General features: G+C 44.2%; 1 protein-coding gene across 1 annotated transcript in view; it reads left to right on the top strand.

Moving 5' to 3' along the window:
* Alk (ALK receptor tyrosine kinase) overlaps positions 1-16250 on the top strand; it is a 717836-nt gene that overhangs the window by 654089 nt on the left and 47497 nt on the right. The window contains exon 12 of the mRNA XM_021185679.2: positions 11666-11828. Coding sequence (XP_021041338.1) covers positions 11666-11828 — 163 coding nt within the window. The remainder of the gene's footprint in view (positions 1-11665; positions 11829-16250) is intronic.

Raw genomic sequence — 16250 nt, 5'->3', positions numbered from 1 at the left:
TGTGTGTGTGTGTGCACACACACAAATAAGTTAATCTTTTAACTATGAGAAATGGTGAGACAAAAGCAAAAAATAATAATACCTTCAAGCAGCTCTAGTGTTTATATAATGATGGTAACAATAAGATAAATATCATTCATCAGTGAGTAAGAAATTAATAATTACAGGATATTCTAAATCCATTACCATATTATTGAGGAACATGATTCTCAATGTGAAGAAAAATATACAGATGTAATAGGAAGAGGTTATGGAAAAATTCCACATGAGCTCAGGCAGTGTATGCACACTTGAGTCATCTGGAGGTATTCATTACTGATGCACATATATGACCATGTGTGTTCCCCACTGGACAAATGAAGAGACAGCCACTAGTCCAGTAGCAATGAGCTGCCCTAACGCTAAGATTTGGTGCCTAACGTATCTTTTTTCACTAAAGGAAATTGTGGCTTATAGGAAAATGTGTGTTTCCAGGACAGGATAAGAAAATTTTGTTGCACCATATAGTAAGGTTTTTTTTTTAATGTTCTTTATTGGTGTATACTTGTTGTACATAGTATAGAGTTTGGTAAATAGTTTCATTCTTGGCTAGCAAGTTTTGACCATATTTGCCACATCCCATAACCTCCCCTTTCTCCTTCACCTTGCCTCCCCCTGCTGCTATCCTTTCTCCATGCAGGCTCTTTGCTCTCATGTTACATATGTGCATTAATAATTTTATATGTCTGTATAAAATCTGGGATCCACAAATGAAAGAAAATATATATTTGTTTTTCTGGGTTTGCCATATTTGAGTTAACATGGTGATCTCCTGTTGCATCCAGCCAATGACATTCCTTAAGTCTTGATGGCTGACTAAAACACCATTGTGACGATAATATACTACGGTTGGTGGTGCTTTTAATTCAAACATAATTTCAGCACCACCACCCCCCAATCCTATTTCTCGTGTCTGTCTCATCACACTCCCTTGCCAAAACTCACGGCTGCCCCTTCCTCATCATTGTTATTATAAATATGTATAAACAAGCACATGCATAAATACAGTATGTTTTGCCCATTCAGTGATGACTGCTTGTATATGTTTCTAGAAGGGGGCAACTTGGTATTAGACATCCAATCAGGAGCTAAATTCCAGGGCAATACTAATTCTCCTTTTCTTATCTTGGGGTAGCCACCGTGAGATGTCTCCCATCCCTGCTGAAATGCCAACAGCTTCAGGAGTTGCTCCAGTCTTAAGCAGCCATGTTGAGATTTTACGGATTCAGCTCTCCTGCCGTAGCTAGAAGGTGCAGTCTCACGGTAGCCTTTCTGGCTCCCTAGCTCATACAGCCTTGGCACCTCCTCTTCCTCCATGCTCTCTGAGCGTTGGGTAGGAGCCATGTTGTAGATGTATTACATTGGGCTCAGCACTTCGCAGTCAAGTGTTCTTATTTTGACTAGCTGTGGATTTGTGTGATGGCTTTCTTCTGCTGAGAATAGAAGCTTCCACGGTGAGGAGTGAGAACTACGTCTATCCATGGATGTAAGGATGTTATAAGAACTGTTAAAAATGGCATGGGTTTAGGGAAGTGGTAGTAATAGGTTTTCCTCTAAGACTCATGACCTCACTAGCCACATGGCCAAGATATATCTTGGTGGGATTGCTAACCGGCACAGCCACTCTGGATATTAGCCCACCAACCATGAGTGACAGTTCCTTTTGCTCCAAATCCTTGCCAGCACTTGTTACTTGTTTTTCTTGACCTTAGCCATTCTGGCTAAAGTGAGATTGTTTAAACTTGCCTTGCCCTAGTGGGTAAGGATGATGAGCACTTTCTGAGATACTTATTTCTTCTTTTGAGAACTCTTTGTTCAGATCTATGGCTCATTTTTGTATTTGGGTTGTTTATTTCCTTGACTCTTTTGAGTTTTTTCTACATTCTAGATATTATTCTGTCTTATATAGAGATGACAAAGATTTTTTTCTCCCACTCCAAAGCCTTCCTCTTCACACCATTGATTGTTTCCTTCGCCTTTCAGAAGGGTTTTAGTTTTAGGAAGTCCCACTTATCAGTTGTTGACCTTAATTCCTGGGCAAATGGAGTCCTGTTCAGAAAGTCCATTCCTATACTTACAATCACATAGGGTACTGCCTACGTGATTTAGTCTAGCTGATTCAGATTTCACGTTGACCTCTTTGGTTTACTTGGAGCTAACTTTTGTGAAGGACGATGAAGATGAGTCTAATTTCATTCTTCTACACTATGTCACATCTCTCTCATTGATTCTTCTGTTGATGGACACCTTAGCTGTTGTGTCTAGTACTGCACAAATGTGAGGGGATCTCTGGTGTGTTGACTTAAAGTCCTTTGAGTATATGCCCAGGAATGGTATCACTGAGTCTCACAGTAGATCTATTTTCTGTGTTGTGAGGAGCCTTTATACCAATTTTCATAGTGGCTGAGCTAATCTACAGACTCAGCAGAGGTGTCTGGGCTTCCTTTGTCCACACCTTTGTCACCACCACTTATCACTGTCTTCTTTCATAGCCATTCTGACTAGAGTGAGGTGCAATGGCACTGGAGTTTTCACTTGCATTTCCATGATGGCTGAGAATGTTAAATATCTTTCATGTTTCTTGGCCATTTACATTTAGTGTGTTAAGAAATATTTGTTCATTTCATTCGCTCGTGTATTGATGATTGTTTGGATTGCTGTGATAGGGTGGCTTTATTTTTTGAGGTAGTTTTTGTTGTTTGTTGTTGTTGTTTTATGTACTTTGGATAGCAATCCTTTGTCAAAAACATAGGAAGCAGATATTGTTCTCTCATGGTATAGGTTCTTTGCTAAGCATAAATGTTTTAATTCCATATAATCCCATTTGTCAGTCCTTGACATTATTTCTTGAGATATTGGAGTTCTTCTAAGAAAGTCTTTGCCTATGCCTGTTTTGTCTTCATGAGCTTTCCATGTTTATATCTAACACAAGAAAACTAGAAGTATCTTCTAGGGTCGTATAAAAGGGCTCCAGCCACTGCCACTGACCAAAGATGAGATTTGAGCTTCCATAGGATACTGATTATGATTAATTAAACCTCAAAAAATATATTTAAATTCATAGATCCATAATGATATGCAAATATTTAATTGGGTAACTTCAGATAATATAAAAGCAATTCCATATCTTGAAAGTCAGAAACAAGGAGAAAGAATTGAATAATACTGCCTTTCTTACTTCCGTCCTATCTCTGAGTAGCCATGTTGCACATAAAGAACAGCAACTCATCACAGATATACTCCAAATAGTCAGTGAGACAAAGATATAATTAAGACACGACACTGGTTTGCAGTTTCTTAGTAAATGCTTCTAAACCAATATTAAAAGAGACAGAGCAGTGATCAGGCATTTGGAACCTAATGAAAGGGGATCAGCCAAAGTTAAGCAAAGAGATGTGGCTGGCAAGCTTCTCAGACAGACCACTGTGCTGATGGAAACACGAGAGCACGCCACAAAATTTAGACTCTGCAAAAAGAGCCCTAAATTAAATGATCTCTATTCCTCAAAAGATAAAATCAAGCAAAAGAAAAGTTAAAGGAAAAATCCTATAGATTTAAAGAAACATACTTATACACATATACACATGAGAGAGCTTTCTACATATATATACATATACATGCATACATATATACATATACTTGTGTGGGTGTATACATATACATATACATATACACCCAGGCCTGTCACCCAGCAACTTGAGAAGCAGCGTCAGGAGTAACCACAGATTCAAAGCCAACCTGGACAATTTAGTGAAACCTTCTTCCAAACTAAAAATAAAGAATGGGCTAGGGAGCTAGGAATATAATCACTGATGAGTGCCTATCTGACATATGCAAAGCCGGGACTCATCTTCAGTGTCACAAAAACATAGATAGTGGAGGATGCTGGAGAATGTTCTCTCTAGACAATGCACACTTGGGGGTGAAACCATTGAGAACTTCCAAGAAGTGATTATAATATAATCCAGGATCTGATCCCTTGTAAGAGGAAGGAAATAGAGACTGGGAAGGCCATGAAGTCACTGGCCACGGCTTATTCCTTGAACTGGATGGTAATATTTGCTTTATAATAACTCATCAAGTGTGTATACACTTGATTTGTGTGTTTTCCTTCGGGATTTATTTTAAAATTAAAAGGCTTAACTTTTTTTATCATTGTTGCATAATCTCTTGTTGTGCCATTAAATAGGAAATGAGTTTGACTCCCAAGTAGCTACTTAGTCGAGTGGACTCTTCTTTTTAGGGCTTGCAGCTGAACAGATGAATAAGTCAGGAGTCAAAAAACAAAAACAAAGCTATTTCTCTAATAATATATAGGAAGATGCCAGGGGGCTAGTTCCATGGTTCCATGGTTGCTCTTTGGCAGTTGTTGTCAAGAGTTGAGACAGGCAGTAGAGTTGTTTTAACCCAGGAATGTTTAAAAGTATATACATTGTTTCCATTTCGACCTAACTAGGGAACAAGTAGATTTTACCGTGACTAGGAAAGCAAAGGTCATTTCCCCTACTTTCCATAAGGAATTGTGTCATATACATTGGCGATTAATCAGATTTTGATCTGATCTTTATTTAATGGGATGCAGGAGGCCGTGAAAATAATCCACTGTGCACAGGTCCTGTGGAGTTGAGCTCAGTCAATGGTTATGGCTAAAATTCAATTCCACGGATCCCAATCAAAATGGGTACAAATGGGCCACGTGAGATGGTGAGTGCTTCTCTCAGGTAGGGCACACACAGGGCTTGAACCTGAGGCACATCCTCGTTGCTGTGACTCACAGAGATAGCTGGGAACTTATTTTCCTTTGTATCACGCTTTATTTCTTTGCACTGAATTGAGCAGATGAGATGGCTTAGCAATAGCAATAAAGCCAGAGCAATCACTGTCTAGCCTATCTTTTAAACATTGTGCTGCATATTACTAATTGATTTGTTTCTTCTTGAAGGGCTCTGCAATACACTTAAAATGAAACCCAGCGCTTAATGGATTTCTCTTTACTTGGCTGTCTACAACCAATCAGTATTTTCACGTTTGTGAGTTCTTTGTGCACTCTAAATGTGAATGAGTACTAAACTATGTTGCCAGTGTGTCGTATGTGTAACCAGAAGATAAATATGGGCTCTTTTTCCCCCATAAAAGACTTTAATAAAAGACAGATTTTTTTTATTATTATTATTTTTAAGAGAAGGAAAAGGTGAGCTTTCTACCTTCTTTGACCTCATCATAGCTCTTCCCCAGGGGACATTTGATCCCCTTAAAGCTTCCCAGAGCTTTGGGAACCAATATAAATTCTTAGGGGAGGAAATCTGGGAAGCCTCAGATTGGCATCTCGACTTCAGCCTGCCTCCCTTGGGATCTCGCTGGGACCTTAATCCTCTCAGCAGACACTAGAGCTGTGGCCTGTGGCCGGTTGCATGTGGTGGAGGCTTTCTCCTTTTGTTCTTCTGCCCTATAACTAATTAGCCCAGTTAGTAGATTTCCTTTTTGACATACCTTGATTCCCTAAGGCACCCCCCCCGCCCCCCTCCATCTTGGCCACCTGCTTTCTTTGCCTGATTCCCATGACTCATAAAGCCTACCTGCTCTCCTCAGCAAAGGTACTGCTGTGATTGCTGTGGGACTTTCCAGGATGGACAGTCCAGTCACAGTGATCCCTGACTAGGTCTCACCTGTCCTTTCATGGGTCTGGCAACTTTGATGGGGCTGTTCCACCCTGAAACGCAGCTGAGGCTCAGCAGCTGAAAAGAAAGCACTGCAGTGCATGGAAATGTTCTCATTGCAGGTACTGGGAGATAAGATTCCTGGCGCAGGTGTACACACTCACATGTGCCCCACATTTCTTGTATGTGGGTACACATATGTGTCAGACCAGAAGTTAACCTTGGGTTTTATTTCCTCAGGTGCCTTCTATTTTTTTTTTGGCAAAGTCTCTCACAAGGTCGTGGGGATCAAAATTTTTAGGTTTGGCCGACTGGCCTGTGAGAATCCAAGCTGTCCCCTGTCCCTCCTTCCCCAGCACTAGAACTATAAGAGCGTGTCACCATGCCCGTTGAACCTGGAACTCATTGAGTATGTGTAACAACAAGATAAACAGGCTAGGCTGTTTAGGCTGTTGAGCCAATGAGCCCCAAATATCCACTTGTGGCCCACCCCCACCCCCACCTGATACCCAGCAGCACTTGGATAGTCTGGCTTTTTAAATGGGTACTGAGGATCAAACGCATGCCTTCCAGCTTGTGTGGCAAACACTTTACTGAATGACCCATTGCCCAGTCCCTGCTCCCAGCTCCTTTTTGATCCTTAAAGTTGGCATAGGAGAACTGCCCTGGGTTCCTGTCTCCACTGATTATCTACTTACTGGCAGGCCACCCTTAGGGTCTCTGAACTGGAATTTCCTGACTCTTGTTTGGTTTTGATTGTTCTGTTTGTTGGTTGGTGGGTTTTTTTTGTTGTTGTTGGGAGTTCAAGACAGGTTTTCTCTGTGTAGCCCTAGCTGTTCTGGAACTTACTCTGTAGACCAAGCTTGCCTGGAACACAGGGCTCTGCCTCCCAAGTGCTGGGATTAAAGGTGTATAGACCACAGCCTGGGAATTTTCCTGATTCGTAAAGGGAATACTTTAATTTACAAAGTTTCCACAAGTTCAAAGGCATTGAGTTTCTGTATGAAAGCAGAGTGCCTAACTCCCTGAGGGAGTCTGCACCATGTTACATGCACAGTACACACTACACACTAAGAGTATGTGCACCATGTTACATGCACAATAATACACACTGGGAGAGTATGCACCATGTTACATGCACAGTACAAACTGAGAGATCATGCACCATGTTACATGTACAGGACACACCGAGAGAGTGTGCACCGTGTTACATGCACAGTACACAGAGAGAGCATGCATCGTGTTACATGTACAGTACACACTGAGAGGGCATGCACCGTTACATGCGCAGTACACACTAAGAGAGTGTGCACTGTGTTACATGCATAATGCATACTGAAAGGGTACTTTGACCCTTTTGTGGGAGGACCTGCATCTCAGGCAGCTAAAGTTGGCATCTCACATGTACGAACACCAAGGGAAATAATTACCTCCTGCCTAAGGGTCAAAGTTGGCCTTATATCTGTTCCTCGTAGTCACTGTGACCAATTCCCTTGCCCCTTAGGTGTTGAAGCAGTCTCCTTAGATTATACAAGGCCATACCAGTGCCTTCTACTCTAGTAACCCTGCTGGACCGGTCCTCTCTACCTGTCCTTGTGATTCTCACCAATCTTGGCCTAGAAATCATGTCTAACTTGCTGTACCATCCCTTGTTCTCCTAAAGGGCACACTGGGCTCACAGCAGTCCATGTCACCAGAGTGAGAGCAGCAGTACTCATTCTGGCAAGCATGTGAAGATAATTAGAGCTTTTTCCAAGCAAGCCCCTTCCTAGGGAACATTTAAAATACAAAATAGCAATCGTCCCCTTATATGACGTCACAAGTACACGCAGTTCCATTCTAGGGAACCCACCTTGACAAGCAAATTCTTCTCTTTAGAAAGACACAGGGAGGCAGGGACCAGCGTAGGAGCAATTTTAAAAGGCTGGAAGTCTCCAGGACAGAAAGTTGATTACTACCAGGGGACTCCTAGTCAGGCAAAAATTCCCAACTGTGGTTCCTTCTCCAGGGCTGACCAGCTCACATGAGATAGACTGGACTGATACACACATCTAGCTGAGTGTCTAAGTCCATTAGCTATGTTTTTATATAAGGATTGCCTCTTGACCTCAAATAGGATGGACTAAATCCCCAAAGCCTTGGTCATCGGGTGGCTAAGGAACCACTGCATGCCTCACCCTAGTGGAACATTTGAGAATGTCTATACGATGCTCAGAAAGAATAAAGGGAATCAAGGCTATGAAACCTGAATGAGGCAAACCCAGACAGAGAGGAGCAAGATAAGCCATGCACAATAGGCAGTAAACTCAGAAAGTCCATGTCCCAAGAGGTGGTGGTGGTGGTGGGAAACATAAATCGACTCCAAGCAGAGTTAGGCAGATTTACAGGGGTCAGGGCTGTCTGCAAGAACAGGGACCACCGCCATATTCCAAAGGCTGCTGGGAGCAGTAGAATTCTGACTGGATGAATCACGAGTCTGACCTGGAATGGCGAATCCTCCATTTCCACGGAATCCACTTTAGAAAGGGTTTCCTCTCTGGACCTTTCCATCAGAAATTGCTGAAAATAAAACCAAAATTCTGTGTATGGAAACCACCTGAGACTCATATATGTCCACTGAGTTTGGGGAAATGCTGAAGCCTCTGTTGAGAAATAGCTCAGAGTCTCTGCCTCATGAAACAGGGGGGCATAAATCCTGAGGACAGGGTATGAGAGCCCCACAGTGAGGAACCACGTAAAAGTACCACGTGTTTTAAACTGTCTTTGTGTCTGTCTAGTGTTACGTGCTATGCCACGCTCTTGTCTTGGGTTCATCTTTTAGTCTTCATAGGAACTCTGAGCAATACGTAGTAGGATCCCCATTTGTTGAGATTAGAAAAGGCAAATCTCAGATTGGTCATAAAACCTAACCCAGGGCTCCTTAAACTTTGTCCCTTTGTCCCTTTAGCCTGCGAAATTGTAACATGACCTCAGGCATATAGATATGGTGTGAAATATCAAGCATTTACTTGTAAGTCACAAAGAAACCTATTTCAAACCAATTCTTTGATGTACATATACATTGACCAATTACAAGTCACAAAGAGAAAAGCAAATTTGCATACCAATGAGAGAGATGTGTTTGTCTAAATACAACAGAGTCCTAGGATATATCCATTTCGTATTTACATGCTGAAGAATGCTGGCAGAAAACTATTAAAGGTCTTTGTTTATGATAATTAACTTTAGAAGAGGAGGAAATCTTGTATGTGTAGTAAAGATGCTGCACCTCACCAACATACAATAGTCCCGAGAGTGAGCTGTGATGTCTCAATGCAGCGCTGATTGGCATTGTGGGGTGTGTGTGTGTGTGTGTGTGTGTGTGTGTGTGTGTGTAAAATTAAGACTAGAGAGAAGTCAGGATACAACACTAGTAAGCATTGCTGGAAATATCTCAGACTTGTTATCTATTTGACTTTGAATGAATGTTTGGTCACTGTACCGCCATAGACTTACTATGACCCACATGGTCAGCTACATGATCTCATATGGGGTCTTGGTCCTCACCTAAGTTGCTTTGATCTAACTCGGGTCTGACAACAAGTCGGGAACAAAGTTCAGAATGAGGAACTGTGGCCCATCTGAATCTATAGCCGCCTATGGTCCTCTTTCTACCTCATCAGACATTCCAGCTGGCAAAGAAGTAGATGACCAACTTCTCTGGGACTACCCCAGAACTGTTCAATCCTGGAGCTAACAAAGGCTGAGATTAAAAGGGTTTTAGCATCAAGGTTAGATGCTCAAGCAAGGTGCAGATGTTATGTCCTGCTGCCGGGGGGGGAGGGGGGGGCTTTGTTTGCTGTGCATACAGGCTGTCTACAGAATGGACCTCTAGCTCTGGAAAGCTTCTGGCTTTCCATGGTCAATGAAGATTCCCCCAAAGCCAGGTGTCTTGAAGATGCCAAAACCATCCTTAGTCTTTCCTCCACACTCCCCCACATGTGTAATTCTGGCTTTAGAACAGGTAAAGGGACAACTGGCCAAACAAATTCTGCAAAAATACCTTTTGCAAGTAGGACATGGTGAAGCATGCTTATTCTCTTAGCACTGGGCAGAACAATTGCTTTTTTGTGTGCCAGTCTGAGTTATCAACAAGACCCTGTCTCAGACAGACAAGCAAACAAACAGAACCTTCCACAAAGCATTAGTCCTTTGAATTAATAGATTTGATCAGAAAGCTACCCATCAGTCAATATGCACCTTACTTCCTAAACCTTGAAGTGACCTTGAGAAACCACCTGGAAGTCAACCTTTCTTTCCATTTAGATGTGTATGTGTTAGAATCCCATCAGAACCTTAAGGCCTGGCTCCCATCACAAAAGTAAATCAAGACTGGCTGAGAATTCAGTTTCTCAGCCCTGCCAAGGTGACCTCCCTCTGACTGTCAAATTACGTTCTTACATTTTCATCATCAAATTAGTTGAAAGTCTTTAATTTTTTTTTCTCCTGAATGTTTTAGTGGCGGTGTTACATACACTCAAATTAATTTTCCATCATTTTCTGTGCACAGAATTTGACTCAATCCCTCTTTAAAAGGAGAAATAATTTGGGCCATCTGAAAATGAGATTTATTTTAAGTAGAACTTATTTATCAAGAATGCAGTTCTTAAAGCTTTTATGAGTTATAAAGAGTGTTAGATTTGAGGCCAAGAGATCTGACAAATCCCCAAGGTCCAGCCTGGCTAAAAAAGAGGACGTTTGAAAGGAAATGTCCCAGTAGTGGAAGATAAGGAGGCAGGTAGGGCTTGAGTTGTGTTCCTGTGATGTCCCTAGAAAGCTACATAAGGACACTAGACAAGGGCAGACCACTCACAGGGGCCTGGGAAAAGGAAGAAAGCTTGACAACTTTGTGACTCGAGATGGCTCAGTCAGTAAACTGCTTGCCTTATGCAGAGGAACCTGAATTCAACCTCTAAAAACTGCAATAAAAAAGACAGGCATGCCCTTGTCATTCCAGCAGGGGATAGGCAGAAACAAGACCTTAGGGCCCACTGACCAGCCAGTCCAACCTAACTTATAAGCTCCAAGCTGGTGAGAGACCCTATGTCAAAGGAGGTAGTGTATGATGCTCCTGAGGAGGACACTAGAGGTTTCCCTCTACCCTCTGCATATACACTCACACGTGCACATATGCACATAAAAATGCATGAAAAAATTGACATGTTTGGCTTCTCCTCCTCCTCCTCCTCCTCCTCCTCCTCCTCCTCCTCCCCCTCTCCTCCTTCTCCTTCTCCTTCTTCTTCTTCTCCATCAATTGAAAAAAAAAAAAAAAAACCTGCAAGCCACTCATTTCCAAACCCAGCTTGACTGGTATGAGCAGGTTTCAGTTTGCCCCATTGAGGGCCTGTTGCCAAGAAAGCATCTCTCATATAAAGCTATGTCCAGAGAATGTGGGGCTTCTTATTCCTGCTTGCTGGGTCTCAGAGCCAAGAATGGGGCCATAGGACCAATACAGTGTCCAGGTTTTGTTTTGTTTTGTTTGCATTGTAGCCTCTCCGAGCTACAGGGTCCTTTGATGTGCAGAACAGGTTAGAAGCTGTCACAGTATTAAAGCTTAAGCATATGGGGTTCTGAGGTTTGTTCAGCACCATGCTAGACACAGTGAGAGATGCAAAGAGTACCCAACCACTGCCTGTGCCTGTTGGTCCTGAACACAGTTGTCACTCCCACACTTAGAGCATGGAGCTAGCTAGCTCTATGGCTTCTCTCTTGCTGTACTGTATTGTAGCTGGTTGCCTCCCTCTTGATCTCAATTTTCTCAGTTTTCATCTCTTCCATGGTCCATGACCCAGGTTCTGGCACATGGCAGGCTCTTTGCAAAACTATCCAGTTTGAATAGCCTCAAGTCATGGAACAGACACTTTGGAGACAGCCCAGGGACGAGGAAGATCCAGGGTAAGTGACTGACTGCCTCTCCTTTTGTGTCACAGTTCACTGGCTGTTCACCACGTGTGGGGCCAGTGGACCTCATGGCCCCACGCAGGCACAGTGCAATAACGCCTACCAGAATTCCAACTTGAGCGTGGTGGTGGGAAGTGAAGGGCCCTTGAAGGGCGTCCAGATTTGGAAAGTGCCAGCTACTGACACCTACAGGTATGTATAGTGGAAAATCAGCTCTCTTGTAGAAGCCTCAAGTCCTACCTGTGGGGTGCATGTCCCAGGGTGCCCAGGGCATGCAAAGGGTTACAGACTCTGGCCCATTAGTGGGATATAATGACCAGGGATGGACGATGGCAACGGAGATGTCTTTTGCCTTCAAAGAAACTCGTTAGTGGAGACGGTAAACAGACAAGCTAGTTTCAGAATTATTGCTAATTACAATTAGGGTGGACATAGAAGGCTCCTGATGAAAGTATCAAGCTTGATTCGTGGGGGGTGGGGGAGGGGAGCGAGAGGGAGGGGGAGGGGGGACTACTTGTTTCTGTGCATCTAAAGTTTGTTCAGCACCATGCTGGACTTAATGAGAGATCCAGAGAATCCTCTCCACTTTTTAAGACAGAGTTCCCCACACTTCCATAGAGCCTCATGCCCACTGATTGGCTATGCTGGCTGGCTGGCTGGCTGGCTAGCAAGTTTGGGGGTCCTGTCTGTGATCTTAATGCCCCAGGCATCTGCCAGTTTCCTCTCCCACCACACCATGGTTACAAGGCAATCCTGCTAAGCATGGTCTTTCATGTGGGTGCTGGGCATCCAAACTCAAACACCCTGTCCTTGCACACCAAGAGCTCTACCATCTCCCCAGGCCCAAAGCTAATACTCTTATCCTTTCCTGGTCCTTCCCTGACTTCATGGAAAGCAAGCCTGTCTCTGAAGTTTGCCTTCTCCCCATCTCTACCTCACAACTTTCCACCATAGCAAAACCAGGCAAGAGTAGACCAACTCAATTGTGCCACCTGGAGTCCATGGTACCAAGCAAGCAAAGCCAATGGTGAGATAGCAGAGCTGGTTACTAGCCAGATTTCAAGGATCAGCCCTGTAGTCAGGTGCTAAAGTGTGAATTTTACCAAGTTCCCAGGTGTGCTGCTACATCCTGTGAGGACCACTGAGTTGCACCAAACCCTGGACTGAGATGTGCCTGTATGTCCTTAAGTAGACTCTGATGGAGGCAAGTCCTGGAGGCCTCATTTAGAAATGAGAAAACAGGCTTAGAGCTACTGGAGCCTCCCTGACAGTCACAGTACAGAAGCATCTCCCAGCCTCAGACATCGGAGAGTAAATATGGCCTGTCTGAAGCTCCTTCTACCCAGCAGTGCCCAACTGTGCTAAGAACATCACCATTATACAGGAATGATGTAGATAGATGTCCCCTGTGGCTATAGATGTCCCCTGTGGCTCTCAGAGCATCCCCTCCTATTCCAAGGAAATGCTTTTCTAGTTGCCCTGTTTTCCCTTAGCGTGTCTTGCAGTAGGTAGCCTCATGGGGGGTGGAGGGGATGTATTCCAGACAAAGTCCTAGGTTCTTTTTAAGGGTTATTTTAGGCAAGGCTTTGAGAAAGTTCCATCCCTGCCTGTCACCTGGAAATGTCCCAAAGAGTCCTGCCATCCTTCTATACCACACCAAGTACACAGACCTCCCAGCAAAACCTCTATGCAGGACAGGGCAAGGCGACAAGAACTCCTAAGGAGAAGGGACAGAGATAGTTGAGGACCTAGCAGGTGTGTCTCATGCCTTTAGCAGTGAGGTGAATGGTATTGCAATGGCTATTATCAGGAATCTTCATAGGCAAAAAATATAGAATCAGGGATGTTCCTAGCCCAGACAAGTCCAAAGCCACACTAAAACCCACTTGTCTCTTCCACAAAGGCCACCTTTGGGACATGCCTCGTTCTTTTAGGCTTTACCTCCCCAGCACCAGACATTGAGTGATGCTGTTCACAGGCTATGAAATCCCTGACCCCATATTCCATTTCCTCCTCGTATGAGATCGGCCCTGCTGATACCTACCGATGCTTGTCATGGTGCCTGTGTGTGTTAGAGGCTTTGGGCAGGGAAATCAGCTGGAGACATGGGAGTAGCTGACAGCAGAGTTTCTAGGATGAAGTAGGAGCCACATTCATGTGGCCCCACTTTTCTGTCTGATGACTTTCTTCTGACTCCTTCAGACTTGCCTGAAGTTGTGGAAGATTTGACCAGCCAGATGAACTACACATTAAATAATAATACATTCATTTGCCTATTTATTATTAATCACAGCCTCTCTGATTCTAACAAGGTTCCGATCTATATGAGGCACACAGTCTTAGCACACCGGGCTGATGGAGCTGCCGAGATGGGAGAGCTCTTTTCACTTGCCTTGGGAGACAATCCCCAGCCTCAGCCTTGTCTGCCGCTGGACTTCCCAGAGATGAATGCACTTCACTTTGAAGAGTTCATGTTAGTCAGGAGACAGTTATGATCTAACCAAATAAAAATGAGAAAATAAAAACAGGAGAGAAGGGAGGTTGAGTTTTTAGTCTTTGTTGCTGTTGGACACTAGAGCTTGGCTCTAACGCATATCCCTGCCCCTCCTCTCACCCTTGACCCCAGATGATACTCGGGGCTTTGATGATTATGACTACAATGTACTTATTCATATCCTAAATAGAAAGTTCATGGTTTGCTTTTTAGGTCATAGCCAAATGTCCTCAAGTCTAGCATGTGTGAGGCCCTGGGCTCAATCTTCAGGAGGAAAAGCCAGGAAGTGAGGGGGGGTAAGGGGGGGCAGAAGGAGATTCTTTAAACTCTACATCCCCAAAGAAGTCCCAGTGATGGAGACACACTTGAGCATGTCTGCACACTTGCGTGCATGCACACACACACACATGCACACACACACACATACACACACATACACACATGCACACACACATACACACACATACACACATGCACACACACATACACACACATGCACACACACATACACACATGCACACACACATGCACACACACACATGCACACACACGTACACACATGCACACACACATACACACATACACACACGCACACACACATGCACACACACACATGCACACACACACATGCACACACACATATATACACACACATGCACACATACATGAACACACACATACAACACACACACACATATACACACTTGATATATGGCAGTGTTTCACATAGGGAACATCCCCCCGCCCCTTTTTGGAGGACTTTTTCTCTTGAGTAATTATTTTTATTTAATAAGTACAATTCCTCTGGGAAAACACAAGATACTCCAGAGGACTTTACAAAAGGTAGAATTCTTTGCCTTGCAAAATCCATCGGTCCTAGAATGCGGTGCTCACTTAGTGCTGTCTGACTGTTTCGTGATGCCGGGTACCATGATGGCCACACTGGTCAGGGCTGGGAAACGGTGCTTGCTGCTCTGTGCCAGAGTGGGGCTTCCATCCCTGGGCCTGCTCAGGATCTCCTCCCAACTCTCTTTTTGTTTTTGCTCTGTTCTGTTTCATACCTGAGACTGAACCTAGAGCCTTGTGTGTGCTAAGCAAGCTGAATCTTTACTTCTTATTTTGAACCACGGTTCACCCGGTTTCCCAGACTGGCCTTGATCTCAAAAACCTCTTCAGTTGGAGCTTCTGAGAAGCTGGAATTACAAACCTTCGCTTCCACAACTGGCTTCCCAGACACTACTTTATATTTTATCCTGGGCTTATCTCCTTTGTTGAAGATAGCCACAGAGAGGGAGAGAAAGAGGCCAGGCCAGGCTCCTGTAACCTGCTCCCCAATTCTTCCTTACACTGGAGCAAAATAGCTGGAGGTCCCAGGGCTGAAGTCTCTCCTCCCAGGTGCCTTTTTGTACCCCCCTGATGGCTGCAGAGGGTGGGAGTGAGAGGCAGATCCGAAGAAGTTCCAAAAAGCAGATAAATTAGAGCAAGAGAAACAGGGGTGACAATGAGGGACCCAAGAAGGGTTTAGAAGGTAGGGTGGGAAGGATGTGAGGGAGAAACCGGATGGGTAGGGGTTAAAGAGTCAAAGACAGGTAGTGGCAGCTACTCTGCTTGGGAGCTCAGCTGCAAAAGAGAGCTAAGGCCCAGAGCTTGTGCAGAGCTTTGAGGACGGGATTGTGCAACAATGCCTTCTGAAGTGTCCCCAGTGGGGGGGCCGAAGTGGATGAAAGTAAAGGATCACTGGCAAGCACAAAAGGAGCACGGATTCTCAGATGTGTGCCTGCCAGAGGACAAGAGTCTTCACCTTATCATAAATGGTAGCAGACAGAGCAGAGTTCTGAGACCTGGGGCTGGAGAGAGGGAAAGCAGGGCTCGCAGTCAGTCAGTACTCACCTGAAGCCAGGCGCAGCCCAGTTCACTGGCAGACTTCTTACTTACCCCCTCTCCCTTCTTTCCATCCATCTTCTCTCTTGGGAGCTCAGCGTCCTTCCCCACATATGCTCAAAGAGCATATCTGAAAACCTCTGCCAAGCACAGCCCATGGCTCCTGAGATCAATTCTCTCCTGGTTCACATATTCTTCAGGAGGCCCCAGGTTTCAGGTAGAGCTGGCTGACCTGGACC

The sequence above is a fragment of the Mus caroli genome, chromosome 17 (genome assembly GCF_900094665.2).
Source record: "Mus caroli chromosome 17, CAROLI_EIJ_v1.1, whole genome shotgun sequence".
NCBI classification, from domain to species: Eukaryota; Metazoa; Chordata; class Mammalia; order Rodentia; family Muridae; genus Mus; species Mus caroli.
The sequence above is the reverse complement of the archived record's forward strand: the minus strand, read 5'-3'. Positions and strand labels throughout refer to the sequence as shown.